This window comes from Mesocricetus auratus, unplaced genomic scaffold, assembly GCF_017639785.1.
Source record: "Mesocricetus auratus isolate SY011 unplaced genomic scaffold, BCM_Maur_2.0 Super-Scaffold_100007, whole genome shotgun sequence".
NCBI classification, from domain to species: Eukaryota; Metazoa; Chordata; class Mammalia; order Rodentia; family Cricetidae; genus Mesocricetus; species Mesocricetus auratus.
The window spans coordinates 72572550-72600287 of NW_024429191.1; the positions used below are offsets into that span (position 1 = coordinate 72572550).

Consider the following 27738-nt stretch of genomic DNA (forward strand, 5'->3'; position numbering starts at 1 on the left):
TGGTACTGACGGCCGCGCACTCACCACCAGCTCCTTCATGTTCATCTTGCCGATGATGGCTCGGATCAACTCTGGTGGTGCTGGGGACCCAGCGATCACACCTGCATCCGGAAGAGAGAGGGGATGATGCGATTGGTGGTCCAGGCCTGTAGTGCCAGCCGCTCGGGAGGCTGAGACAGGAGAATTGCAAGCTCTGACTGGGATACAGAGTGAGTTCAAGGCCAGCTTGGGTAGCTCCTGTCTCTAAAACAGTCAACAACGGGCTGGGGAGACAGTTCTATTCTAGAGCATTTGCCTGGCATGCAGGAGGCCCTGGGTTCAGTTCTCAGTATCACAGAAAAAATAAGAGAGACGCTAACGCACTTTCCCGCTCTTCAGCCCACTAGCCCTCTTTCACCTACTCCCATAAGGGGACAGCCTCTGAGCCTTGGTACAACACATAAAAGCTGAGGTTGGCCCAGCATCCTGGGACAATTGGGAATTACCCCCACACACCCAAACTCACATTCCTACAGCATCCCTTTCTGCATCCTACGTAAAAAGAAAAAACAATTGACTTCACCAGGATCCAGGGAGCCAACCCGCCCCAAATCTTGGTACCTCTGAGCACACTGCACCTCACCTCCGCGTATGGATGAGCAGTCATAACTGGAGAAGTCTGGCTGATTCAGAATATCCACAAACATCGTGGGGGTGCCATACAGGAGGGTGCCTCTGCACAAAGGAAAGTCTCAAGATTGGGCTTAGAAGTGAGAGGGAACCCCTTCCCTCCCCACCATGAACTCTTAAGTGGAGACCAAGGTTGCGGGGGGGGGGGGGCAGGAAGAAGCTCAAGGCGTGACCTGTTCCTCTGGTCATAACCCCTCCCACCCCAGGTGTCCCGGCTGGAGGAAGGAAGCATCTCAGAAAAGGAGAGTGGGTCCAGGAATGAGGATTGGGAGGGTCTCATTAGCCCACAGGTGGCTTGTCCACCAATGCTCACTTCTCTTTGCTGATGGCTTCCAGTGCCTTCTTGCCATTGAAGCTTGGTGAAGACAGGAGGAGGGTAACACCATACATTATAGACACCATTGTGCCCCCCACGGAGCCCAGGCAGTGGTACAGGGGACTGGGCAGGACCAGCCGCAACTCTTCTGCAGTCTGGAGATGGAGACAGGAGGCTGGGTCTATCATGGAGTCAGTTCTTTCAGCCAGCAGGGGGAGCCCAGCAAGCTGTCCCTCTCCTTGCCCGGCTGCTCCGTGCAGCCTCTGTACACGTCACCAGGGCCCATCCCAACCTCACCTTCGTGTGCAACTTCAGCCGCTGGCCTATCAGGATGGAGTTGTTTACAATGTTGTGATGGGAAAGAGTGGCCCCCTTGGGGCTGCCAGTAGTCCCCTAAGAAGATAAGCAAGGGACAGCTTGACCTTTTTCTCCTTTTCCTTTGGCCACCGCTCCGTGGAGCTGGGGCCTAAGAGTCACAAGAGTAGCATATGGCTGGGCGGTGGTGGTGCATGAGGCAGAGGCAGGCGGATATCTGTGAGTTCGAGACCAGCCTGGTCTACAAAGCGAGTTCCAGAACAGGCTGTAAAGCTACACAGAGAAACCCTGTCTCCTATGAGAGAAAAAAAGAAAGAGTAGGATATGGTTGTCTTGAATCCATCTCCTCCCTCCGTTTATGCACAGTGAGCTATGCAGGGCCAGATGTTAGGGTGCAGAAATGCAAAGAGAACACAACACCTCTGCCTTTGTCCCGTTCACATGTCATATAAGGTGGCTGGCTTGGAGGACTCCACCACTACCCAGCTGCACAGGCTCAGAGAAGCTCCCTTTCTGAGCCTGATTCCACCTCTCTGAATCCCTGGGGACTCTTCTCTATGTTGGAAGCAACAGGACCCAGAAGGGGAAAGTAGCAAAAACACCAGATGATGATTTTCTGAGGCAGAAAGGAGAGCATGAGGCCAGAATCAAGAGAGTGAGGTTCTCCTGACTTTCTCTACCACCTCCCCATCCCAGGGGCCACATGGGCAGGGCACAGGTTCCATCTGGGATTGGGACTGGAGATCGCTGTCCTACCGAGGTAAACTGGATATTGATGGAGTCGTAACAGGACAGGAATTTCTGGTGGTACCGCAGCTGGGCCAGATTCTGTTCCTTGCTGCCGGCTGCTACCACATCATCCAGCAGCAGGGTCCCTGGCAAAGGGGCATCTACTGAGATGACTGTGGTCAGATCTGGGAGCCTGGGAGACAGAGAGGATGGTGACAAGTGATTAGAAGACGGCCCAGGAAGTCATCAGTTACACCTTGGAATAGGAGGGGGGAGTCTGAGATGTCACTTGATAACCTGAAAACCCAGGACATACCCACCTCTTACTCTTCAAGGCCCCTGGCTGGGCCGTTTCCAGCTCGGGACAGATCTGCTTCAGGATGTTGTAGTACTGCTGGGTTTTGAATTGCTTAGGGAACACAATGGCTTTGCAGCCTACCTGTGGGACGAGAAGTCCCCCTACCTATGATCAGCAGGAAGCCCCAGACTTAGGAGCCCTCACTAATCCCTTGCTCTCTTTCTCTGAATAGCTGTCCTGACACACCCATGTAACAATACACACACACTCCCCTGACACACTCAACCCCCAACACCCACAGCAGCCTTATGGCTGACCCATACCCTCTCTGTGGAGCTTTCCCAACCATATGTAGCCTGAGGAGAGACACTTTGTAATGTTAGCCACTGAGCAAGTCCTTTCTCATCCCATCAGCCTCTCTCTATAAAAACATCATGAGAAATGCCCCTCCCCATCAGGAGCAAGTGGTACCTTTTTGAGGACATATTCCAGTTCTGTGGCCTGGTAGGCTGGGTTCACAGACACCTGGAAGGACAGAGAGGGTATGCCAGTGTCCTGGACAGATGCTCCTCTCTCTCACTACTCCCCTCGGAAAGGGCAAGGCAGCATCCTACACTCTGCCAGGGCTCTGTGGTGAACCTTGGGTGAAAGCACTTCCAAGCTGGAAGCCAGACGGACGCAGGATTGGTTCTGTATCTAAGAGGCTTCCCTTGAATGACATTCCTCCACATACCCAGTTGTGCCAGGTAAAGCCCTTCTCACCAGTATGATGCCTGCCTGGGCAGTGGCCAACTGTATAAGCACCCATGCATAGGAGTTGGGTCCCCACATGCCCAGCCGGTCGCCCCTGCGGAGGCCAATGCTCAGGAGACCAGAAGCAGCTTTGTCCACCTGGTACAAACAGATGGGGAACAACAAGTAAGGTGGGGACAAGCAGGAGGAACCCCTGACCCCTACTCTCTATCTTAGCCCAGTGGTTATTGGGAACAAATGGATTGCCAGGCCTCAGTGGACTCAACGCAGTGAAGGTAGGGAGTCCACACAGTAAACAAATACTCCAGGAACCACTAACCAGGGCACTAGGTCACTTCTGCCTCTGTCTCCTAAGGTTAACAGCGGGGCCCTCAGGAGTTCCCAGCACAGCCCCACAGGCATGCACCCCCTCTCCAGCTCTATTCTACTATAACAGCTAGGGACCAGCAGCTGCTCTCGGAAGGTTCAAGGTCAGTACTTACCTCCTCCTTGAGCTGTGCAAAGTTCAGCCTGGTGTTTTCATGGAGGATAACCAAGGCCTCTCTGTTGGGGAACTTCTGTGCTGTGGCATCCAGGCACTCACCCACAGTTGTGTTGACAAGATGGAAGTCGGTGTGGCCCTGGATGTAACTTAGGCCTCCGATGGGCATGGGATTGGTGCAATTCACCGTTCCAGAACTGTGGAGAGAGAAACCACTGGCTGGACTGTGGAGGCCCCCCTGGCACCAACACTCTGGCACACCTAGCTAATTAGCAGTCCAGCTGTTTAGACTAGGTGGGTATATTGAGGACCAATAGGTTTTCTCTAGATTTCTTTTTCAGTAATAAGGTCTCACGTGTCCCAGGCTGGCCTCAAATTCCCTGTGATTTAGCGGAGGGATGGCCTGGAGACTCTGCCTCCGCCTCCTGAGTGCTGGGGTTACAGGGATGCACTAGCACATCCAGCTTCATTCTCTGCTGGGGCCTGGACGACATCCTTAGGCCCTCTCCAGATCATAAACTCACTGTCCTCACTTGCTCTCTTCTTAACCTGGAGCCTAACCTCCAAGCAGCAGGATGGGGACAAGGCCATCCTAAGCTGGAGGCAAGGGGCCTCTTGAACCTTCCTGGAAACGATAAAGTGCCCAGGGGTGCCCGGGGAACCTGATGCAGAGACAGACAGGTCTCACAAAAAGCTAGCATGCCTGCACCCCAACTCCTGACTCCTGGAGGGTAAAGGTCACTATGGTTCTTCCTAGGGAACCTATGAAGTCCATGGTGGGATCCAGAGCTGGGAACCAATGCTTTGGGTTTCTTAGCTCCTCAAGGGACCAGTTTATCTCTTCTGGGTCAGAAGTTCAACAACAGAATAGGCAAGAGGTTAAGGAACCAGATGGTGGCACCAGAAAGATGACTGAAAAGTCTGAGTAAGAGGCTGTGTGCTGCTGGTTCTGGTGGTACACACCGGTATGATCTGCCAAACGTGGAGGAGGCAGGTGGATCATGAGTTCAAGGCCAACCTGGGCTAGGAAAAAAAAAAGGGGCTGTGTGCCTGGAAATGAAGAGTCCTACACCTCACAGGCAGTGCCCCCAGGGTCCCACTTTCGGACCTTGTGGCAAAACAGAGCCTATTGCATCTAGAAAAGGATAGCAGTGCTTGGACCACATGGTGACCGCAAGCACCACAGGGCAACAGGGGAAGAGGTGCTGGTGCCCCAGTAAGGGTGTCCTATGTCAGCCAAGACCGACTGTCCCTAGAAAAGAAACCCCATCTCCTTCCATCACCCTTAGAAAACAGGTTTCTTTGGCACACACCTGTAATCCCAGCACCTGGAAGGCTGCTGAGAGGAAGCCAGCCTGAGCTACACATGAGTACCAGGCTAGCCCTGACCATGAAGTATGAGTGAGAATTATGATCACCCTTTCTCAGGGTGGCTGATGGGCAAAGATGTCAAGGGTCACAAAGGATGGGAACAGCTAAGTTGGAAGTGCAACTGCCGAGTGTCACTGCCAAGCCCGCTCGGCCTGCCCTCTCCTCTTGGCACTTATCCTAAGTCCGATCGTCAGAGCATCTCACTTCCGTGTTGCTTTTTTCCATACTCCTACCAAGCGGTGCGGGAGGGTAGGGCAGTATTAAGTATTAAGGGGGGGGCTGGCAGTTTCTCCAGAGAGTTGAGAGTTCTAAGGACGCAGGGCTGGAGAGATGGCTCAGCAGTTAAAAGCACCTGGCTATCCTTTCAAAGGTCCTGGTTCAATTCCCAGTGCCCACAAGGCAGCTCACAATTGTCTGCAATTCCAGTTCCAGGGTGTGGTAATCCGAAAGAAAATCCCCCCAAAGGGAGTGGCACTATTAAGAGGTGTGACCTTGTTGGAGGAAGTGTGTCACTGTGGGAGTGGGCTTTGAGGTCTCCTGTGCTTAAACTATGCACAGTGTTCAGGTCACTACCTGTTACCTTGGCATCAAGATGTAGGACTCTCAGCACCATGTCTGCCTGCACGCCACCGTGTCCCGCCATGATGATAATGTACTGAACCTCAGAGTTGTGAGAAAGCCACCCCAACTGAATGTTTTCCTAAGAGTTGCTCTGGTCATGGTGTCTCCTCAGAGCAGTAGAAACCCTAAAACACGGGATCATATGCCCTCTTCTGGCCGCCACAGCCATTGCATGCATGTGGTACATAGATACACATGCAGGCAAAAACACACAAAACATAAAAAAACAAAAACATAAAATAATAAATAAATAAAATGTAAAAAAAAAGAGTTCTAGCAACTCATACCAGTATAATTTGCTCATAAACATGGGACCCACCCCAGCCATTTAGTCACTTCAAAGGCCTGAACATTTTACGTCTCTGCACACACTCAGAACACCTGGCCATAAAGGCAAGCTGCTGAATTTGTGTTTGTTATTGTGGATGGGAGAAACTGAAAGAGTTGGGAAAGGGCCAGCAGAGCTGATCAGCCTCTCTCAAGAAAAGTAACTATGCAACTTCAACTGCAATTACAAAACCCAAGGTCCTCTGTGGCCAGGACCGAAGCCAAGCACAACCTAGCCTAAAGGTGCCCGTAGAGAGTTAGTGTGTGGGAATTCAAGTCCAGATCTGCTTTTCTAAGGGAAGCTGCAAACAAGGAAGTTAAAGAAAGAACAGCATCCTCTTTACATCTCAATGTTGGCAACTCGTGTGTGCACCCTGCATGTGCAGCCTAAGTGTCTGGAACATACAAAATACCCTGGCAAACAACCGGCTGCTCATGGACAAAGGGGCCTGGGCCACAGATTAGCGGAAGACCCTGTTCCTGAATTCTCAGCACTGAAAAGGAGGAGGAGGAGGAGGAGAGGATTTTCACACACATCTTTCCGAAAAGTATGCAACATGCAAATTAAAACTGTTACTCTCCCTGAGAGGTTTCGGAGATAATTCAGTCAGGAAATTGCTTACTGCACAAGCATGAAAACCCCATTTTGATCCTTAGAAACTATGTAGAAAAAACTGGGTGCACTGGTGGTGGCCACGACTTTAATCCCAGCACTTGGGAAGCAGAGAAAGGAGGATTTCTATGAGTTCTAGGCCAGCCTGGTCTACAGAGTGAGTTCCAGGGCAGCCAGAGCTGTTACACAGAGAAACCCTCTTTCGGGTGGGGGAAAAAAAGAAAGAAAAACAAACAAACAAAAAGCAGGGTTCCATGGTGTGTAAACTTGCAATCCCAACCCTGGAGAGGTAGAGACAAGATGATTCTTGGGTTCACTGGCCATCCAGAGAGCAGTAGGCCAGTGAAAGTCTGTCTCAAAAACCAAAGTTGACAGAGCTGAGGGGGAGTGATACTTGAGGTCATCTGGCCTCCACACACATGTTCACACACACACCCTTGCACAAGCACGTGACCCTTGCACACACAATTATGATGAGGTATGATTCAAACCTGGGTAAGTGATGGGAAGCGTGATGAGGATTACAGAAGTGGTTCTGGTTCCCTGCTGGGGAGAGTGTGAAAAGGTTCCACTGTGGGAGATATGGTGCGGTTCCTCTACAAGGAAACATAGGATCACCATGTGACCTAACAATCCTACTTGTGGGAATAAACCACCCAAAAATAAAAAACTCAAAACAAGTGTCCAAACTGATCAGTAAAAACGGCAGAGGACTGGAACTGGGGAGCCAGGAAGTTTCCTGCTGTGAAAGAATGAGTCCCTGGATTTGGATTCTCAGCACCCACATAAAAAAAGTGGCACTGTAGCTGATGCCTGTGAACCTGGCTCTGGGGAGAGGAGTCAGCCAGGCCACCCAAATCTATGAGCTCCAGATTCAGTGGGAGCCAGCCTCAGAAGGAGGAGGCGGTTCAGCAGGTAGTCTCTTGCTGCCAAGCCCAATGATCTGAGTTGGAGTCCTCGAATCCACATGGTGGAAAGAGAGATCTGACTCCCACAAGCTGTGTTCTGATACACACACACACACACACACACACACACACACACACACACACACACACACACACACACACACACACACACACACACACAGAGTCATGGAGCGCCACGGTAAAGAGCTTTCATGCACAAGAGTTTCACTTTGATTCCTGAGGGTGGAGGTGAGGTCACCTCAAGTAACCCGATGTTAACTTATCAGCCTTTTTTCCATAGTGCTGTCTCTGTCCAGCTTTACAGGAAAGCCCCACTGAGCTTTTGTTCTTGGTTTTGCTTTGCTTAGTCCCCTCCCTGTGTTTACACAGCCAGCCTCCTTCAGCCAGCCTGCCACTCTTGTCAGCTTTATGGAATGTGGAGCCCTAGAAGTGAAAACAGGCTGCTGGGATGGCTAAGTGACGGGCGGGCGGGCGAAGGCTGCTGCTCTGTGGATAGAGTTCTTGCCTCACATGCATGAAGCCCTGGTTTTTATCAGCACAAGTCACACAAACAAGACCTTGTGGCTCAGGCCTGTAATGCCAACACAGGAGATAAAAGTAGAGGATCATGCTAGTCAAGGTCATCCTAGGCTAAACTTCAAGTTCCAGGCCAGGCTGGATTTCATGAGATCCTGTCTCATTTATTTAAAAAAAAAAAAAAAAAAAAAAAGAAGCCGGGCGTTGGTGGCGCACGCCTTTAATCCCAGCACTCCGGAGGCAGAGGCAGGCGGATCTCTGTGAGTTCGAGGCCACCCTGGTCTACCAAGCGAGTTCCAGGACAGCCTCCAAAACAATGCAGAGAAACCCTGTCTCGAAAAAACCAAAAAAAAAAAAAATAATAATAATAATAAAATAAAATAAAAAAAGATATTAAAACAACATTGCTATAGGTGTTATAACTGTTTATGTTTTTGTTTTAATTTTTTTCTTTTTTTCCTTTACTTAAGTATACTAGTGTTTTGCTTACATGTATGTATGTGCAACACATGCATTCTCAGTGTCCAAGGAGGTTACAGGTCCCCTGGAACTGGGTTACAAATAGTTGTTAGCCTGCCATGTGGGTGATGGGAATGGAACCCAAGTTTTCTGCCAGGGCAGCAAGGGCTCTTAACTGCGGAGCATATTCAGTCCTAACCTGGTTCTTTGACAGAACAAAAACTTGGACGTGAATATTTATAGCAGCATTACTCACAATCGCCAAAAGGTTTCCCCCAAGTACCCAGCAACAGAGGAACAGGCAAGCAAAACGTGGTACTCCATCTATATATACACTGGAATTATTTGGTCACAAAAGGAAAAGACTCTGGGGGCTGAGGAAGTAGCTCAGTTGATGGAGAACTTGTTCAGCACACATAAAACCCTGAGTTCAAGCTCTGGTACTGAGTGTGCAAACCCTATGCAGGAGGATCCTCAGATACATAGTGAGTTTGAAGCCAGCCTGAGCTATATGAGATCCTATTAAAAAGGGGGGAGAAAAGAAAGGCTCAGAAGTTAAGAGCACTGGCTGCTCTTCCAGAGGACCCCGGGGGGAATACAGGCTGGGGAGATCTTCCCGGCAGGAAGAAGGAAGGGTGACAACAGACATGGGGATGTACTTCATTGGAAGAGCGCTTGCCTGGCAGGTGCAAGGCCCTAATACAGGAAGGGAGGGAGGAGGGGAAGGAGGGAAGGGAGGGAGGGAAGGGGGAGGAAGGGAGGGAAGGAAGGGAGGGAGGGAGGGAAGGGGGAGGAAGGGAAGGGGGAGGAAGGGAAGGGGGAGGAAGGGAGGGAGGGAAAGGGGAGGAAGGGAGGGAGGGAGGGAGGGAGATGCCAAGAGCTTGGAGGAGTTTCCCTGCTCTGAGATCTTAGAGAAAAAAATGGTCTTGGAGCTTGGCCCAAACAGAACTGCCATGTCTGGGCAAGATGTAGGTCAACCTGATTGAGATCTGAACGTGGGCCATGTGGGACCAGACTACATGACGTGGTGCATGCCTTCAGGGAAGCTACAGAGAGCCCTCTGTGTCCTTGGCTTTGTCACTGAAGAGCCCACCAACTGCACATAGAAAACATTTGAAAGGGCTGGAAATGATGGTGTACACCTGGAACCCTAGCACTTAGGGGGAAGCTGAGGCAGGAGGATTGCTGTGAATTCAGTGCCAGCCTGGTGAGACCCTATCTTAAACAAACCAAAGAATCAACTCCTCAAAAAAGCATTTGGAAAAAAAAAACTCCAGAAACGTCTGAAAAAACAAGGGACTGGAGTATGTCTCAGTGACTACAAGCACTGACTGCTCTTCCAGAGTCCTCGGTTCATTCCTAGCCACAACACAGTGACTGACAATTATCTGTCTGTAACTCCAGTCCCAAGGCATCTAATACCCTCTTCTGGCCTCTGACGATGCAGACACACATGCAGGAAAAATATCCAAACACATAAAATAAATTAAATTTAAAAATCTCAAAAAAGAGGGGAAAACACTAATACAGTAAGTATTCTAATAATTACATAAAGGCTGAAGTGTGGCTTATTGTAGAGCATTTGCCCGACCTTCATGAAGTCCACAGTCAGCTCCCCAGCACCGGAGGGAGGAGAGAGCACTGGCTAAGTAATTAATTTGCTGTTATTTGCTATGTGGGTGACAGGCTTTGGCTGTGGTTAAGAACATAGGCTGTACTTCCTTCTCCTCTAGGTGTTATGCTTCCTTAAAGTCCTCTTTAGTGGCTCATTGGACTTAACTACTGGTCTCAATCTGAGTTTGATAGACAGTAATGGCAGAGTTACTAGACTTGTCAATCCCTTCTCTGAAGATTGACAGCCAAAGTTGAGACAGGACCACACGTATCCATGAGATAACTTCCAAAGATGGGATATTTGTGTCACCTCCAACAGGCAAACCATCAGCAGTAAAAAAAAAACGTGAACAGTGAATTACTGCTGCTAATACAGGAAGGACAGGAAATGACCTAATGACGGAACCAGAGAAGTTGCATGAGTCATAAAAATAATAATAAATAAAAGATATCAGACTCAGGTGTGGTGGCATGCTTTAGTCCCAGCACACAGGAGGTAGAGGGAAGTGAAGCAGCTAGGAAGACTCGGAAAACAAATGACCATGGGTAGAAAGGGTACCCTGACATTCAGGAGTGTGGTTGAAACCTCTCCCTTGCCAAAGGTTGAGGGTTTGTGTTTTTTTTTTTTTTAGCGCAAAATACATAGTGTTGCTGGGTGGTGGTGGTGCATGCCTTCAATCCCAGCACTCAGGAGACAGAGGTAGGCAGATCTCTGTGAGTTCCAAGACAGCCTGGTCTACTGAGCAAGTTCCAGGACAGCCTCCAAAGCTACAGATAAACCCTGTCTTGAAAAAAAAAATAGAGAAAATATTCACTTTTTGCACAGATATTTGAAATGAGAATCATAATGCAACAAAATCCATGCAATGGACTGCTGTAGATTGCTCTCAAATAGTCTCATGAACAAAGTCATCAAACTTGTTAGCAGTAAAAATGTGTTTAACTCTCTTATGATGCAGTATAGTAAGGATGCCACAGTCTTTTGTAACCTATAGAACCACCCTCTGACCTCACTTGTCAAAAAGGCTTAAGGAAACAGAGTTCTTCAGAAACCCTTGAATTCAGAAGTCACCAAAATCTAACTGGGCGTGGTGGTGCCTGCCTGCACCCCTGCACTAAGGAAGTGGAAGCCAGGAAGTCAAGTTCAACCCAGCCACATAGCAAATCTGAGGCCAGCCTGGGCTACAAGAGACTCCAACACCAAAACTCTTTAATAAACACTACTCACTGCCGAGATAGAGTCGAGGCCAGTCTGGGTTACAAAGAGAGTTCAGGGACAGCCTGGGGTACACAGTCTAATCCAACCTGGACTCAAGGAACAAACAAACAAAAAGGGCTGGAGGTTTAACTCTGTGGTAAAGCACTGGCCTAGTATGTGTACAGAGTCCTAGGTTCATCCCCAGGGCCACAAAAATGAACAAACAAATAAACTAATAAATGTTCATCCAGGCTCAGTCAAGTTGTAATTCCAGTGCTGGAAGGCTGAGGCAGGATTAAGAGTTAGAGACCACCCTGAACTACACAGCAAGATCCCCATCTCAATAAAGGCAAATGAAGATAAAATAAAAAGGGCGCTGGAGAGATGTCTCAGGGGTTAAGAGTGTTTAATGTTCTCAAATAGAGTATGGGGTTTGATTTCCCTGAAAGGGAAGGGAGGGGCAGGAGGGAGGGGGGGAGGAGTCAGGAGCCAGCAGAGTGCAGGAAGTGGTGGCACACACCTATAATCTTGTAAGGTATTAGAAGTTGCCTTTGCTAAAGACCATTGACTCCAGGCCACAGGAAAGCCTGGCACCTCTGCCTCCATTTTACACCGGTCCCCTTTACTTTGAAGCACCCGCTCACTATGCACTACAGAAGTTATCTACCTAGACAGCAGTGATAACTATCTTATGCCCTTTTAAGGTTGAAGGCACAAAGGTACTTATCCTTCTAAATTTTCAGTCACCTAGAAATCCAAAGTAACATGGACTGGAGCAGGAAAAATGATGGACAAGACACAGTTTCCAAGGCACAAAGGTGAGAAAGGAGCACTGTGTGCGTGCGTGCGCGCGCGCGCGCGCGTGTGTGTGTGTGTGTGTGTGTGTGTGTGTGTGTGTGTGTGTGTGTTTTCAAATGTCTGTGTGGATGGTTGTGCCATGGTGCACATGTGACCTGTGGAAATCAGAGGACAACCTTTGGATGTTGGCCCTTGTCTTTCCATCTTGTCTTAATGCAAGGAATGCAGTCTGTTCAGTTCTTTTTGTGAGCCATCTTAGCTGATTATCTTGTAGGAACAAGCTCAGAGATAGCTCAGTGGTTAGGAGCACTGGCTGCTCTTCCAGATTTCCTGAGTTCAATTCCCAGCAACTACTTAAAAGTAGAAGAGAACCAGTTCCACAAAGTTGTCCTCTGACTGCCACACAAGTGACCTGACACTCAAGTGACCCCTCCTCCATACAGTAAGGATAATAAGTAAATAGAATGTAAACGCATACTTTTCTGGGTCTTTAGTATACTTCAATACAAAGTTTAAAAAACAAAAACCTTGTAGGAATTGAGCTACCATTGATCTGGCCATAGCCAATAAATTAAACAGCAGATTGCTGGATCTGCTTGCCATTCCTTTTTTTAAAAACAACACAAATTAACTTCTGTGCAAAATATGTACACACATCAGTAAATAATGCCAGGCGAGCCAAGAAAACGCATCTGTTGGTGGTTTCTATCTTAGAAATTCCTCTGGAGAAGTCCTTTTCTAAACATATTAGACTTTTGCTTCTGGGGATTCCAATAAGCAAGATGGAAGTTTATGTGCTCTCTGCAGAGTTCACTGCAACCTGACTCAGGCATGGATATGCATTCTGCAGGAACACAGCTGACAGCTTATCACACTGTGCTTATCAATAGGATAAGTTTTCCTGGGTAACAAGCCTTGGTCCAGAAGGTAAGACTGGAACACGCTCCAGAGAGAAAGAATAATCCACCCAGATGACCAGCTTCACAATGCAATTTCTAAGAAAGCCAATAGAGTTTGATGGCAACTCAAGAAATTAATGATTCTGCTTTATGAAAAATGGTAAACAGGAGGCTGGGGGTGTGTCTGCTGGTAGAGTGCTTGCTGCTCTTGCAAATGATGGGAGTTTGGCTCCCAGCATCCCCATCAGGCAGCTCATGACTCAGCCCCAGGGGATCTGACCCCTCTTCTGGCCTCTGCAGGCAATCATACACAAGCATGTACTCACACACATACACATTAATCAAAAATAAGATGCAGCAAAATATTTATATAAAAGCACTGCTGAGGTGCCGGCAACAGCTCATCCTGAACCCTAAGTCAGTGTTCTTGCTGACTGAGTGTGATCAGTATGAGGGCTCATACCAAAAAAGCCCACAGATGGGACTGCAGGGCAGAATTGAATATTGCCTTGGAGAGGCTGGGGATAGAGCTTGGCTGCTGTCGTGCTTGCCCAGCATTCATGAAACCATGGGTTTGATTTCCTAGTGCTGCATAAACAGCCTGTGGTGGTGCACATCTCTAATCTCAGTACTTGGAAGGCAGAGGCAGGAAGATCAGAAGTTCAAGGTCATCCTTGAATACCTATTGCTCAAATCCAGCTTGGTGGTGGTGGCACACATCTTTAATCCCAGCACTCTGAAAGCAGAGATGGGCAGATCTCTGTGAGTTCGAGACCAGCCTGGAAAGCCAAAAGGAAAAAAAAAAAGCCTAAACAAAGTTCCCCCACTAGAAGATTAATACAAGAATGGTTAACAGTGCAGAACACTGGCAATGAGTGCAGGAGCTTCGACGGCTGTGACATGCTCTTTGGCATCCCTCACCAAGCTTCGATGGCTGTGACATGCTCTTTGGCATCCCTCACCAAGGCGCTGTCCTTGGCCCTAGAGCTGAGAGTTCTGGGAAAGGGGGTTTGCTGTGGATCAAGAAGCACTGAGCTGAGCCCGGCGGTGGTGGTGCACGCCTTTAGTCCCAGCACTCAGGAGGCAGAGGCAGGCGGATCTCTGTGAGTTCGAGGCCAGCCTGGTCTACAGAGCGAGTTCCAGCACAGCCTCCAAAGCTACACAGAGAGACCCTGTCTCGAGAAAAAAAAAAAGAGAGTGAGAGAGAAGAGAAAAAAAATCACTGAGCTGCACGTGGGCAGGCAGTCCAGTAATTCTAGCAACCAGAAGGCAGAGGCAAGAGGGTGAGGGAGTCTGAGGCCATGCCTGGGCTACATAAAGAAACATTGTTTGGGAATAAAATAAGTGGAGACACTAAGATTAGGAGTTCAAAACTATCCTCAACTACACAGAGTCTGAGGTCACCCTGTGCTATCTAAGACGCTGTCTCAAACCACAACAAAGTAACTCTTCTTTGAGAAGCCCACCCTAGGACTCTGGGGTGTCTTGCTGTCCTTCTGAGCTCCTCTGCTCCTCTTAACTCTTGTGCTTAAGTTGGTATTAAAATATCTTGGGCTCTGGAGAGCTGGTTCTGCCACGAAGAGCACTGGCTGCTCTTCCAGATGACCGACATGGTGGCTCACAACCATAATTCTCCAGTCCGCGGAGACCTGATATTCTCTCTAAGTATATGATATATAATATCATTACATATATTTATGGGGGCAGTGAGATGGCTCAGCAGGTGCCTGGTGCTAAGCCTGATGACCTGAGTTTGATCCCCAGGACCCACATGGCGGAAGGAGAGCAGTGATTTCACAAAGTGTCCCCTGACCTTTGTACAGGTGCTGTGGAATCCATGTGTGAATTTGTAGATGAATAAATGTAATAACAAGATAATACTAAAAGCGTCTTTAATGGAACTCTAACTCTCTCTCTATTAAAACAAAAACAAGCAAACAAACAAAAACATAGCAAGAGGTTTGCACTGGCAGGCAACAAACCTAGATTAGGTCCTTTCTGAATACATGGCCTTCTGCGGCAGCTCATTCACAGTGCCCCCTAGCAGACTTGCTATAGACTCCACTGAAGGGGTAGGTCTATGGCAACCTCTCTCAGAAGCGTTTTCAGCAGGGGTTTCCCCATAACACTCCCCCTACAGGTACAAACACACGGCTCTTCCTATAATTTATTTGTAGCACTTGACTTATTACGCTCCAGTCCTCAGGACTCCAGCTCACTTTTCTCCTCCCAGCACCAAACGTAGTACTTTTGGAATCCGTCACCATAGCTCCCAGGTAAGGCAAACCCAGAAGGTCTCATTCTCCCTGCCTGGCCCAGCCTCACAAAACCTGGATAGAAAACCCAGGAAGCTATCTCCAGGAACCTCAGGAGGAGTCTGTGGCAGCTAACGGCAGGGTTAGCAATCATCACCCACCAACGCAAAGGATTACTCTATTTTGTCTGGGTCAGGCACAGCCACAGCAGAGCTGGGCTCCAAGGAACCACCGAGGCAGGGACACTGATAATGCCTGAGTGAACAGGCCCATGAAGAGAGACTGTTTTGCCTCCTGAAACCATACCTATTTGCTATGGTTCTTGGAAGTTGAACCAGAGGTCAGCAGATAGATACACCCTGCTGGAAGCTTGAAATGCCATAAGGCCTGGACAAGGCCTTCTGATCATTTTCAGACACCACTAGACAAGAAAGATGGACAGAGCAGATGCCAGGTGCCCAGAGCCGTGGAAGCATCTCCCAAGCTAGGGTCAGTTAATGAAAGTATCCTGCTAGCCACCAGCAAAGCTTTTGAAATGGAATTGAAAGCAATTGCCAATTAGACCCAAGTTGTGAACTACCACTGACCTTTGTCCCTTTCCTTCACTGGTATCAGATGCAAGGCCATGAACCAGCTAGCTCAGCAAGCAGGGGTACTGGCTGCCAGATTTGAGGTGGATCCTTGAACACAGATAAAACCAAATCCCACAAGTTGTCCTCTGACCTCCACGTTCATGACATGGCACATACACCATAGATGTAATTTATTTATTTTTAGTTATTTGTTTGTTTGTTATTCAAGTCAAGGTTTTGTTGTCTAGCCCTGGCTGTCCTGGAGCTAGCTCTGTAGACCAGGCTGGCCTTGAACTTAGAGAGCCTCATACTCAGAGATCCACCTGCCTCTGCCTCTCAAGTGCTGAGATTGATTTTTTTCTAATAAGAAAAACATAGGTTTGGGGATATGGCTCACTGGTTGAGAGCAAGTGTTGCTATAACAGGATTTGGTTCCCAGCACTTACATCAGGCAGCTCACAACTGCCTGAACTCCCAGCTCCAGTGAATCCAGCATCCTCTTGAGGCTGCAAAGGGAACCTGCATTCACATGCCGAGACCTTCCCCTTATGCATAATTAAAAGAAAATGTAAATGATCAGTAAGATTAAGGCAAGCAAGTGGGCAGGTCATGCCTGGAAACTCAGCACTTGGGAAGTGAAGGCAGGAGGATCTGGAGTTCAAGGTCATCCTTGACTACGTAGTGAATTTGAGGTTGGCCTGAGCTACATGAGAGTCCATCCTAATGAAACAAAACCCAGGACATTATATGCCCATAAATCGGTTTCTCGGTAACCACAGACTAGTGCTTAGGTGTGTCACAGCTTAGGTCACAACTCTGGTCAATAGTGAGTGCAGAGATTCATAGCTGGTCATAGTACACAGAATAAGTGACTGCTGACTGCCTGTCAGTAAGTGGGACATCTATGAACATCTATACCATCCATTTCAAGGTACAGGGAGCATCTCAGATGAAGATGCATAAAGACTTAATAGCTGAGGGAAGGTAGAGGAGATGTACCAAATGCTGAGTTCCGGAGCTCACAGACACTGTGATTACCAGCACACAGTTTAGGCGTGATTAGGTTTGTCAGCATCCTGTCAAACAGGAGAAGGGGCTCATGAGCACTACACCCCAGGAGATGTACACAAAAATAACAGTCGATCGATGCAGGGAGGGGACATTATCTTCAGTGGTGTAGCCACTGTTAAGGTGCCCATGGTTCTGTAAAAGTCACACAAACAAGTCTAATGTAACACACACACACACACACACAGACACACAGAAACAGACACACACACACACTGAAACCACAAAGGGGACTTAGTGGGAACAGGAAGAGGTTAAGAGAAAGCATGGCACATATATGATTCCTTTTTAAAAATAATTTATCTAACTTTATTTTATGTGAATTGGTGTAAAGGTGTCAGATCCTCTGTAACTGGAGTTACAGACAGTTGTGAACTGTCATGTGGGTGCTAGGAATTGAACCTGGGTCCTCTGGAAGAGCAACCAGTGCTCTTAACCACTGAGCCATCCCCCCAGTCCCAGGATGTATATGATTTCAATACATTATGCATATATATGAAAACATCACAAAGAAACCCATTATTATGTATAATTAATATATGCTCAGAAAAAGACCATTTGATGTTCTACATTTTAACATAATAAAAAATATTACAGGAGAAAACAAAAGAAGAGGCAAAGCTAAATAAATACATGAACAAGCATAGCCGGGGATGAGGCTCAACAGCAGAGCACTTTCCTAGCACACTCAAGGCTCAAGGCTCTAGCAATAAACGACAAACACCTCCTGGGTTGATGAATTTTATTTAATACGGAAGAGACAAAAGACTGGTTTCTAAAAGATTGAATGATTATTATTTTATTATGCCCATGAGTGTTTTGCCTGAATATATGTATGTGTACTGTGTGAGCGCCTGGTGCCCATGGGAGCTAAAAGAAGACATTGACTAGAGTTACATATGGTTGCAGGCTGCCATGTGAGTGCTATAAAAACCGCAAGTGCTTTTAACCACTGAGCATCTCTTTGGACCTCAACCTGCCTTTTTTTTTTTTTTTTTTTTTTTTTTTTTGGCTTTTGGCTTTTGGCTTTTTGAGACAGGGTTTCTCTGTGTAACAGCCCTGGCTATCCTGGAACTCCCTTTGTCGTCGATCAGGCTGGCCTCTAACTCACAGAGATCTGCCTGCCTCTGCCTCTCGAGTGCTGAGATTAAAGGTGTGAGCCACCCCTGCCCATCCCCGGCCTACTTTTTTAAAAATCATATTTATTTTAATTATGTGTGTGTGTCTGCATGCTGGTATGTGCACATGAGTGCAGGTGTCAGGACTAGAGAGATGGCTCAGCAGTTAAGAGCACTGCCTCCCCTCCCAAAGGTCCCAAGTTCAAATCCCAGCAACCACATAGTGTCTCACAACCATCTGTAATGAGTGCATGTGTCATCAGAGACCAAAGGCATCAGATCCCTCCGAAGTTGCCATTACAGGCAATCTTTTTTCGAGGCAGGTTTCTCTGTATTGTTTTGGAGGCTGTCCTGGAACTAGCGCTTGTAGACCAGGCTGACCTCATACTCACAGAGATCCTCCTGCCTCTGCCTCCCAAGTGCTGGGATTAAAGGCGTGCGCCACCAACGCCCAGCTCATTACAGGCAATCTTAAACCACCTGAAGTGAGTGTTGGAAACCAAACTACAAGAGCAATATGGACTCTTAACCACTGAGCCGTCTCTTCAATCCCTAGCCTGCTTTCACCATTCCTCACAAATTAACAAGGACAAATAATCTACCACAATAAATAAGCAAATGATATGAATGGAAGAGTCACAGGAGCCGTGGACAGCAAGTATTTCGAAAGACAAACAAATACACTGATAGCCATGGGCATGTAAATTTAAAACCACAGCAGAGTAGCCCCGGATGTGCTTCAAAGTCTGACCAGTCTATGTATTGGCAGCAATATAGGAAAACGGCAAGCTTTGGATGCTGCTAGGAGTCACAACAACACAGATCTTCCAGGGCAGTACCCAAAAAAGCTGCAGTGTCACTTCCCCCGCTCAGCAACCCTACTGTTTGCATATGACAGTCATGCCATGGACTGCTGTGTAACAGCAAAAGTCAAGAATCATCTCCATGAATAGACGCCTGTTGTTCAGAGAACTAAAGTGCTAGTTTTGTTCACAGCAGTATAGTATATAGCCTGTATGAATACAAAAACAAAGACAAAAGTGTTCACATGAAATGGCCACAAGTGCTTTACAGGTCTAACAAATGGAAGCCGTATACACCAAATGATACAATATATCACCTGTCAGCTCAGGATTATGTCAAAAGTATAAAACAGGTTATGGTGCAGCTCAGTGTCAGAGGCTTAGGAGGCACAAGGCTCTGCATTCAACTCCAGTATAAAGAAACAAAGTATAGGACATGCTCTGATACAACATAATTAGATCTGCAACAGGGAAGATATAAAAGAGACATCAGGGCTGAAGGTATGGCTCAGCAATCCAGAGCCCTGGTTGCTTTTCCAGAGGACCAGGGTTGGATTCCCAGCACGTACGTGGCAGCTCACAATCCTTGGCTCAAATGCTCTGCAACTCCAGTTCCAGGGGGTCCGACGCCCTCTTTTGACCGCCATGGGCACTGCATGCACATGTTGTACAGACATACATGCAGGCAAAACACCCAAACTCGTAAAATAAAAATTTAAAATGGGGAGGGGACTTCAGTTTTACCTGTAATAGTTTATTTCTTCCATTGATAACCTTTCTGAAATTAAGGATGGCTAAGTTTTATTTCTGAGTGACAAGGACACGGGTGTTTGTTATTCTATCATGTATTATGTTATATTTTGCATATTTCTCATTTGAAATTTTGTTTCAGTTTTTTCTGATAATTAAAAATTTTACATTTATTTGCTTAGACAGAAAGAGAGACAGAGACAGAGAAAGTGCAAGAACATGCCATGGCATATATGTGAAGGTCAAAGGACAACTGTTTGAAGTTTGTTCTCTCCTACCATATAGGTCCTGGGGATTAAACTAAGGTCATCAGACTTGGTGTCAAAGTTTTTTCTGCCATTGAGCAATTTCCCTAATTTATGTATATTAGATAGAGTGTCCTATGTTATGTAGCTCAGGCTAGTCTCAAACCAACTATGTAGTTGAGATTGGCACTAGATAATCTTCCCTCAACATCCCAAGTGCTGAAATTGCAGGTGTATACCACCACGGGTGGCTTTTTTGTTATTTTGGTCAAGCCGAAGAACACCTGAGTTCAATCCTCAGGACCCATGAGGTGTAAGGAGATTATCAAGCAGGGACACACCACACACATAAATAAATAAATAAATAAGTACTTCTGAAGCTGTTTAAAGGTCCTCAGAGGGGTTACAAATTAACTTTGACCAAGTTGAACATCATATGTAAATTAAATCAAAAGAAAAAAATCTTAGACCTGAAACCAACTCAGTGGCTGAGCACGTATGTATGTGCAAGGCCCTAGGTCTGAAACCCACAGCTCATGCATACACTCACTTACACTCCCAAACTCTGGTTAGTTGTGGTACAATCAACTGGATGTGGAGTCACAGAAACTGGAGTGTGTCTTTAAGGATGTCCCCAAAGAGGCTTAACTGAGGGAGGAGGAGCTAACCCGGATGTGAGTGGCACCATCCCACAAGCTAGGATCCCAGTCTGTACAGAAAGGAGAAAGAAGGCTGAGTGCCAGCATCCATTTCTCTTCATTTCCTGGCTGTGGACACAATATGACCAGTTGCTTCAGACTCCTGCCACCAGAGCTCATACCACCAGAGCTCATGCCACCGTGCCTTCCTTGCCATGATGAACTTTACCCTCAAAGCATGAGCCAACATAAGTCCTCCTTAAATTGTTCTCATCAAGTATTTAAGTAAAGAAAAGGAGCCCATATAAATGAGAAGGAAGAAATAAAAAGCAGAGCTGGGTGTGGTGGGTAGCTGAAGGCTGTAATTCCAGCATTAGGAGGTTGAGACCAGGGAATTGCCGTGAGTCTGATACCTCTCCGGACTACATCATGAGAGCCCGTCTCAAAACAAACAAACAAAAACCCAAGGAGCTAAAGAGACCTCTCAACAATTAAAAGCACTAGCTGCTTTTCCAGAGGACTTGGGTTCATTTCTCAACTTCTACACAGTGGGCCATAACTATCTTGGATTCCAGTTCCAAGGGACCTGATACTCTCTTCTGGCCTCTGAAGACACCAGGCATGTAGTGCACAGACATACATACAGGCAAGACATCCATGTGCATAAAAGTACATTTTTAAAAAATATTAAATAAGCTGGGCAGTGGTGGTGCACGCCTTTGATCCCAGCACTCAGGAGGCAGAGACAGGCAGATCTCAGTGAGTTTGAGGCCAGCCTAATCTACAAAGCAAGTTCCAGGATAGCCTTGTCTCAAAAAAAATCAAAAAATAAAATTTATTAAATAAGATAAATAAAACAAGAAAGGAAAGAAGGAAAAGAAGAAAAGGAGGGAGGGAGTAAAAGACTTCTGTACCTTGGGAAGCCAAGTAATGACTTTTAATGAGCTTAAACATGCTATGGTTTGAATGATCTCCAAATTCATATAGTAATGAATCTTTGACCATGCATGGTGGTGCTTGTCTTTAATCCCAGTACTCTGGAGGCAGAGGGAGGTGGGTCTCTGAGTTTGAGGCCAGGCTGGTCTACAAAGCGAGTTCCAGGACAGCCAAGGCTGTTACACAGAGAAAGCCTGTCTTGAAAAAAAAGTGGGAGAGAGAGAGGATGTAACCTTTGGATCATAAGGCCTCTGCACTTAGGAACGGAGCAACCCGTCCAGGCTTGTGTGGGTTAATAGGTTATAGATAGAGTAGCTTTTCTTTGAAAGAACTCTCCCTGGCATGTTTTCTCGGTCTCACCACGTGACACCCTGGGCCATGTCATGACCCAGCAGGATGGCTCTCCAGTGCCAAGTAGATGCTGGCACTGTGCTCTTGGACTCCCATCATCCTTCAGAACTCTGAGCTAAATGAACCTCTGAAGGGAGGCTTACAAATTGCTCTGTTCTCTGACGTTCAGTTATAGCAATAGAAAACAAACCATTAAAATTCACCGAGCAATATGTTTAAGATCTATGCAATTTACCATATGTAATTATACCATAAAGTCCTATGATCACTCAATATAACTTCCCTGAAGGAACCCACAGCCTATGAAGGAAGCAGACTACAAAGAACTCTTTAGGAGTAAGAACCGCAATAAAGATTTTGAACACAGTACTCGATTGGTGGAACACTCACTTTCAGCAACCCCAATGGAACGGCTGGTAGATGTGCATCATGGGTACAAACAGAAAATACACGGGCAATTGTTATTTGAGTATGACAATCTCTCCCTACAAAACAAGTGAGCAGAGGATGTCCTTTGCATAACTCATACCAGATTCTGGGTTTGATTCCTGGCACTGTCAAAGAAAAAAAAAAAGAAGGAAGAAAAAAATGATGGGAGACATTTCTAAAGCCCGATAGACTTCAGGTTCAGTTACCCACGATGCAGGCTTCCCCCTTGAGGCCACTGTGCAGAGGCCCAGCTATTGAGTCAGGGATGCGGGCTGGTTCAATACTCTTGCCCTTCGATGGAATTGCAAAGGTCTATAGCAAGTCTAAATCCTAGGTATCCAGGGTCAGCCCCAGCTGGAAGGAAAGGCTGAAAGCAATGGCAAGCTTCTGCCTCTCTGCCCACAGCCAGCCAGCAGGTAAGAATTCATAAGCAACAAACTAACCACGCTCAGAAATTAGGAAACACGTTCCTGGGTCATCAGCTTTATGTAGAGGGGCCAGGTTTGTATCTCAAGACAAGCTTGCCTCAAATTCTTGTTTTTTCCCCCGTTCAGCAAAACCAGAAACCCGAGCTGGGCATGATGATACATGCCTGTAATTTCACAGCTGCCGAGGCTGAGACAGGAAGATTGATGGCTTCAAGTTGCAGGTCAGCCTGGGTTACACACCAAGACCCTGCCTCCAAAACACAAACATGGACCTTGAGTGACTGACCTAGTGTGCTGGGTAGCAGCAAAGCCTGCCTTTAACCTCTGCAGAGGGAGCAGAGGACAACAGTTTCCCACACCATCATGCCCGGAACACCATCAAGCTATTGCTTCCCTGATACCTTTCATCCTCATCAAGTTGGGGTCTGAGTTCCATGGCCTAGGGGCTAGGCACAGTGAGAGCAAGCCCTCAGAGATGCGTGCTGTATATTTGAGATGCCTGAGGGGAGCTTCTGTAGAGGAGAGCAGGGACAAACCAGACAAAAGTGCCCCCGGACAGCAAGGAAGGATGCAAACACGAGGGAAAGGGAAAGGGAAAGGGAAAGGAGTTGAGCCAGATGACCAGGGAATCTTTTTTTTCCTCTGGATAAGTAGGTTTCTTCTGGACAGTTTCTCTGAGGCCTGACACTGAAACCCTCAGAGGTCATAGGCCTGAGGCAAGTAAGTGACCTGCTTTGTTTACACAAGAAAATGTCAAAGATCAGGAATGTTGGGGCTAGAGAGATGGTCTGGTCAGTAAAGTGACTGCTGTGCAGGCATACTGAACTGAGTTCCAATCCCCAGCACTCATACAAAAGCTGTGCACAGTGACTCAGACATCTGTAACCTCTCAGTGCCAGGGACAGCCAGGGAGAGGGGGACAGAGATGGAAAGAGCCCTGAAAGTCATTGGCTAGCCAGCCTAGCCAAATCAGTGAGCTCCAGGCTCAAAGACCCTAGCTCAAAACAATAAGGTAGAGATAGATCAAGGAGAACACTCAACATTGAGTAACTGCCTTCACCTGCACTTAAAACACAGGTGCAGGGATATGAGCGCGTGCGCGTGCACACACACACACACACACTGCCACATGTGCATCATATATATGTATACATATATGTATGCATACATACATCCACATGAACCACACACACAAATCAAAGCTCTGTTGTGTAACACTGGATCTGATTTAGTATCAAAAACTGTATGTGCTTTGGGGAGTAACTTTTCTCTTCAGAGTCCTCACAGCTTGCAGGGATACTCAGGAATTCAAAGGTGAGACAGGCCAACTAGGGATGGGGGAGGGTCAAGTTAGCCTAGGGAGACCATGGGAGGAGAGAGAGGTGTGAAAGCCTCCCTTAAAAAGTGCCCCCATCCCCACAGTGGGCCACATTTCACTACCCAGCCATGGTCCCCTAGGTCCCCTCAGGAAATGAGTCAGAGGAGTGTTAAAGTGCTTCATAAGGTCTGAGCATGTAGCTCAGTGGCAGAGTGCCTATTCAGCATACACCACACACACACACACACACACACACACACACACACACACACACACTGCTTGCTTCCTAGTTTTCAGAAGGCCGTAATCTGAGAGTCTGAGAGTTCTGGCCAAAAAGACATCTTCCAACTTATCTGTCTAACTTCTCAGGAAGTTGAGTCAAGGTTTCTTTGTGTAGCCCTGGCTGTCCTGGAACTCTCTCTGTAGACCAGGCTTGCATAGAACTCAGAGATTCGCCTGCCTTTGCCTTGTAGACACAAGCCACCTAGTTTGCAGAGATATAGCCCTCTTTGGGCTGTGTCTCCACTTCTCCTGTCCAAGCCCACAGCCGGAGTAGTACAAACAAGGCTTAGTAGTAGCTCGGCAGACTGTGTGGCAGAGCATATTCAGCTGTGTGCAGGCCTTCCCCCTACCGGATGCTGAAGACACCACCACTCAACCTTGTTGCACGGGCAGCTCTACCAACCTTGGCTTTTCCCACGGCAGTCTCCTGAAGTCCCTTCAGTACTTGGCCACATTAGCTTTATTCAACCAATCCTCTCCTGCCAAACCCCCTTCCCACCGAGGACTGATGAAAACCGGCCTAGAAGTAAGTGGCAACGATTAAAAAGCATAGGGAAGAAGCCAGGAGTTGGTGATGGTGCACGGCTTTATTCCCAGCATTTGGGAGGCAGAGGCAGGCGGGTCTCTGTGAATTCGGATCTCTGTGAGTTCGAGGCCAGTCTGGTCTACAAGAATGAGTTCCAGGACAGCCGGGGCTACACAGAGAAACCGTCTTGAGACGGAAAGAAAGAAGGAAAGAAAGAAAGAAAGAAGGTAGGAAGGGAAAGAAAGGCAGAACGAGGAAGGGACTGTTATACTCAGTGCTCTGAGGACCCCTAAATGGTCCCAAGTTTTTCATCGAAGTGGCCCCAGCTGAGAGAGTGTCCCAGCAGAACTCAGCCCTGTTCCTCGGGTGTACTGTTAAAAGCCTATCTTCCTGTCTCTGTGTGCCACACGGGACACATACAGAATCCTGATCTACAATTTGAACTCAATCTAGGACTACTGCAGCTACCAGCAGCAGCCGCAAACCCCAGCCAAGCCCGCTATTCCCTTTGCCTAGGTGGTATGGAGTGTGAGTGAGGGCCACCCAGAGTGGGGTCAGTCCCCGCCGAGCTCTGCAGAACTCCCGAGTTCCCTCCTCCTCGGGACTGCCCAGCCCCCTCTCTTTTCGGGGGAGCTGCTCGGGGTACCTGAGAGCGCGGGCACAGTGCAACTTCGAGCTCTGCCAAGGCCGAGAGAGCAGCGTCCGGGGCCCCTGTGCCCCCAGGCTCGCGATACACAGCCTCCCAAGGCGCAGCATCCCGAGGTAGACAGCCATGGCTCGTTTCCGCCACAGATCACGGCCCGGAGTAAACTTTGAAAGTGAACAAGGCTGGGGCTAAAGAAGAAGCGGACAGGGAGGCGGGAGGGTCGCTCTGCCTATGGGGTGAGGAGGAATGGGTCCCCGCGGGGCGGAGCGGGACGGGGCGGGGCGAGGCGGGGCGAGGAGAGGCCGGGAAGTGGCGACTCCGAGTCCTGGCCCACCTTCGCGTGGGAACTACAACCCTCCAAGCGTGGGAACTGCAGCCCTCCAAACCAGCCTTCGAAGAATCACCCCTGCTTTTCTTTGTTTTTGTTTTCGGGGATCCCAAGACTCCCTGCAGCACAATACAGGGCCATCACCCAGCTAAGATTTGGAAGGCCGAGGAGTTTCATAAACGGGAAACCGAGCACCAGTCTATAATGGGCCAGTTTACAACTTCAAGGCTAAGTCGGTCCCGGTGCCGAGTAGATCGTGGGTCACGTGAGAACTTCCCCGGTGGTGAGCTACAGACCAAAGGAACCCGGCCCCGAGCTCCCCTGGGCCTACCAGCTGGAACAACAACAACAACAAAACTCTATCGACAGGCTGTCCGGACCAACCGGTCTAATGTGTGAGCGAGCCCCTCTGTACTCTGGAACCAGGGATCTAATGCGGCCCAACACCAGGAATCAGCTTTAATTCGACCCCACATCTCTCGTGGTATCCTCTATACCATGTCACTACAAGTAGAGTGCCCAGGAGACAAGATCTGGTGGTATCAGGGACTGAAGTTTGTTGTATTCTATTCTCTTTTCTGCCCTGGCTTGAGACCTGAAACATATTTCTCAGCTCCTCCCCTAAGTTCCAAAGGACTTTGTGAGAGGCGCAACACTATAACTGCGCTTCTAGGATATATTCTAACAAGTAACCCAAGAATGATGTACGAGAAGACCTAGAAGAAATGACTGCTCGTTTCTGGGTCTGTGCACTGGGTTAACCAAATATTGGTACACAACCCCTACACCTTCTAGTCAGTCTCACGTTGTCCTGAATGATCTGTCCCCCAAAGAAAGAAAAGAAAAGTCCTGGCAGGGTGACTTCCCCTCTCCTGACTTGGAAATGAAGAAAAACAGGCCGGGAGGAGAGGTTGGCTGAGGGCAGAGGTTGGCCTAGTGAACCTTTGCCTTTATCTGGAAATTCTGGTTCAACTGTAGTCACAGGTAATCCAGCTGCTCCCTCTCTTTGATCTCCAGAGTGACTACAGATCTCCCTGGCAGATTTGGGGAGGAATCTGTTCCTTTGGAGAACCAGTCAAGACGAGAGACTTTGAAGAGTTGGGCTTGAAAGGGCATGCCCTCCAAATTATACACTTGCTTCCAGAAGCCAGGCCCAGGGAATGAGGGGTGCTAATATTCCAAGTGCAGGATCCAAGCCCTGCCTGGAAGGCTTGGTGGATGACCTTGAGCCAATCATTGACCTCTTCTGGATAAATAATTGCCCTGGCAAAGTGAAGGGTACATTCTGGTCCCCAAGACCCTTTCACTTCCTGACAAGTCCCTGAGTGAGTCTTGGGGCAGGGAGCAGTAATGAGACATGTTCTCTATCATTCTGCCTGTGCTATGAGCTAGCCTGGGGAAGCCTTTATTCCTTTCCCCTTGCTAATACACCTTCCTTCTCTGCTTCAAAAATGGACTCATGGACAAGCATGGTGTCAACCACCTGTGATCCCAGCCAGAGAGATAGAGAACTCATTGCCATCTTCAGCTACACAGAGGGGGTCTGAGACGAGCCTGAGGCAAAAAAGGGGGGAGGGGAGGGGCTCATAGTGTCAACGTCAAGTAGCTTTTCTTTTCTCCTTTTTTTTTTTTTTGAGACAGGGTCTCATATAGCTCAGGCTGATCCCATTCTGTATATTTTCTAGGATGACCTTGAACTTTGATCCTTGTGTCACCTTGGATTACAGACATGTACCATCACAGTCAATTTTATGTGATTTGTACATGCACAATGGGGATCGGATGACAACTTGCTGAAATTGGTTCTCTCCTTCTGCTATGTGGGTCCAGGGGGGTTAAACTTGGGTCATCAGGTTTGATAGGAACGACCTTCACACACGGAGCCATCTCATGGACTGCCACTGTTGCTAATCATGTAACCCAGGTTGGTTTCAGACTTACTAGGTAACTGATTCTAGTCTTGAACTCCTGGTATTCCAGCCTCCCAATCCAAAATATTGACATTATAGGATTGCCAGCATGCTTTCCTGTGTCCAAAGATTTTAATAACCTAGAACAGAATATAATGCTACCAGCCTTGGAAATTATCCTAGTTGAAATGGTAAAGGAGAGTAGGAGAGAGGTGGAGGCCAACATGCT

The 27738-nt window shown here is 47.8% G+C and overlaps 1 protein-coding gene across 4 annotated transcripts in view; it reads right to left on the bottom strand.

Annotated features, from left to right (window-relative positions):
- The window catches only part of Acsf2 (acyl-CoA synthetase family member 2), a 36010-nt gene extending 10493 nt beyond the window's left edge, over nucleotides 1-25517 (bottom strand). For 2 of the 4 annotated variants that reach the window (XM_040749532.1, XM_021230517.2), the window contains exons 1-10: nucleotides 25272-25515; nucleotides 3563-3758; nucleotides 3090-3218; nucleotides 2799-2852; nucleotides 2350-2468; nucleotides 2057-2222; nucleotides 1283-1378; nucleotides 983-1140; nucleotides 623-714; nucleotides 25-101 (exon numbers count right to left, since the gene is read on the bottom strand). In XM_040749532.1, the coding sequence (XP_040605466.1) occupies nucleotides 25-101; nucleotides 623-714; nucleotides 983-1140; nucleotides 1283-1378; nucleotides 2057-2222; nucleotides 2350-2468; nucleotides 2799-2852; nucleotides 3090-3218; nucleotides 3563-3758; nucleotides 25272-25399 (1215 nt within the window). In that variant the 5' untranslated portion in view covers nucleotides 25400-25515. Of the gene's footprint in view, nucleotides 1-24; nucleotides 102-622; nucleotides 715-982; nucleotides 1141-1282; nucleotides 1379-2056; nucleotides 2223-2349; nucleotides 2469-2798; nucleotides 2853-3089; nucleotides 3219-3562; nucleotides 3759-25271 lie in introns of all 4 variants that reach the window. The other 2 variants (XM_021230518.2, XM_040749533.1) reach the window with 2 other exon arrangements.
- Nucleotides 25518-27738: the final 2221 nt, after the last annotated feature.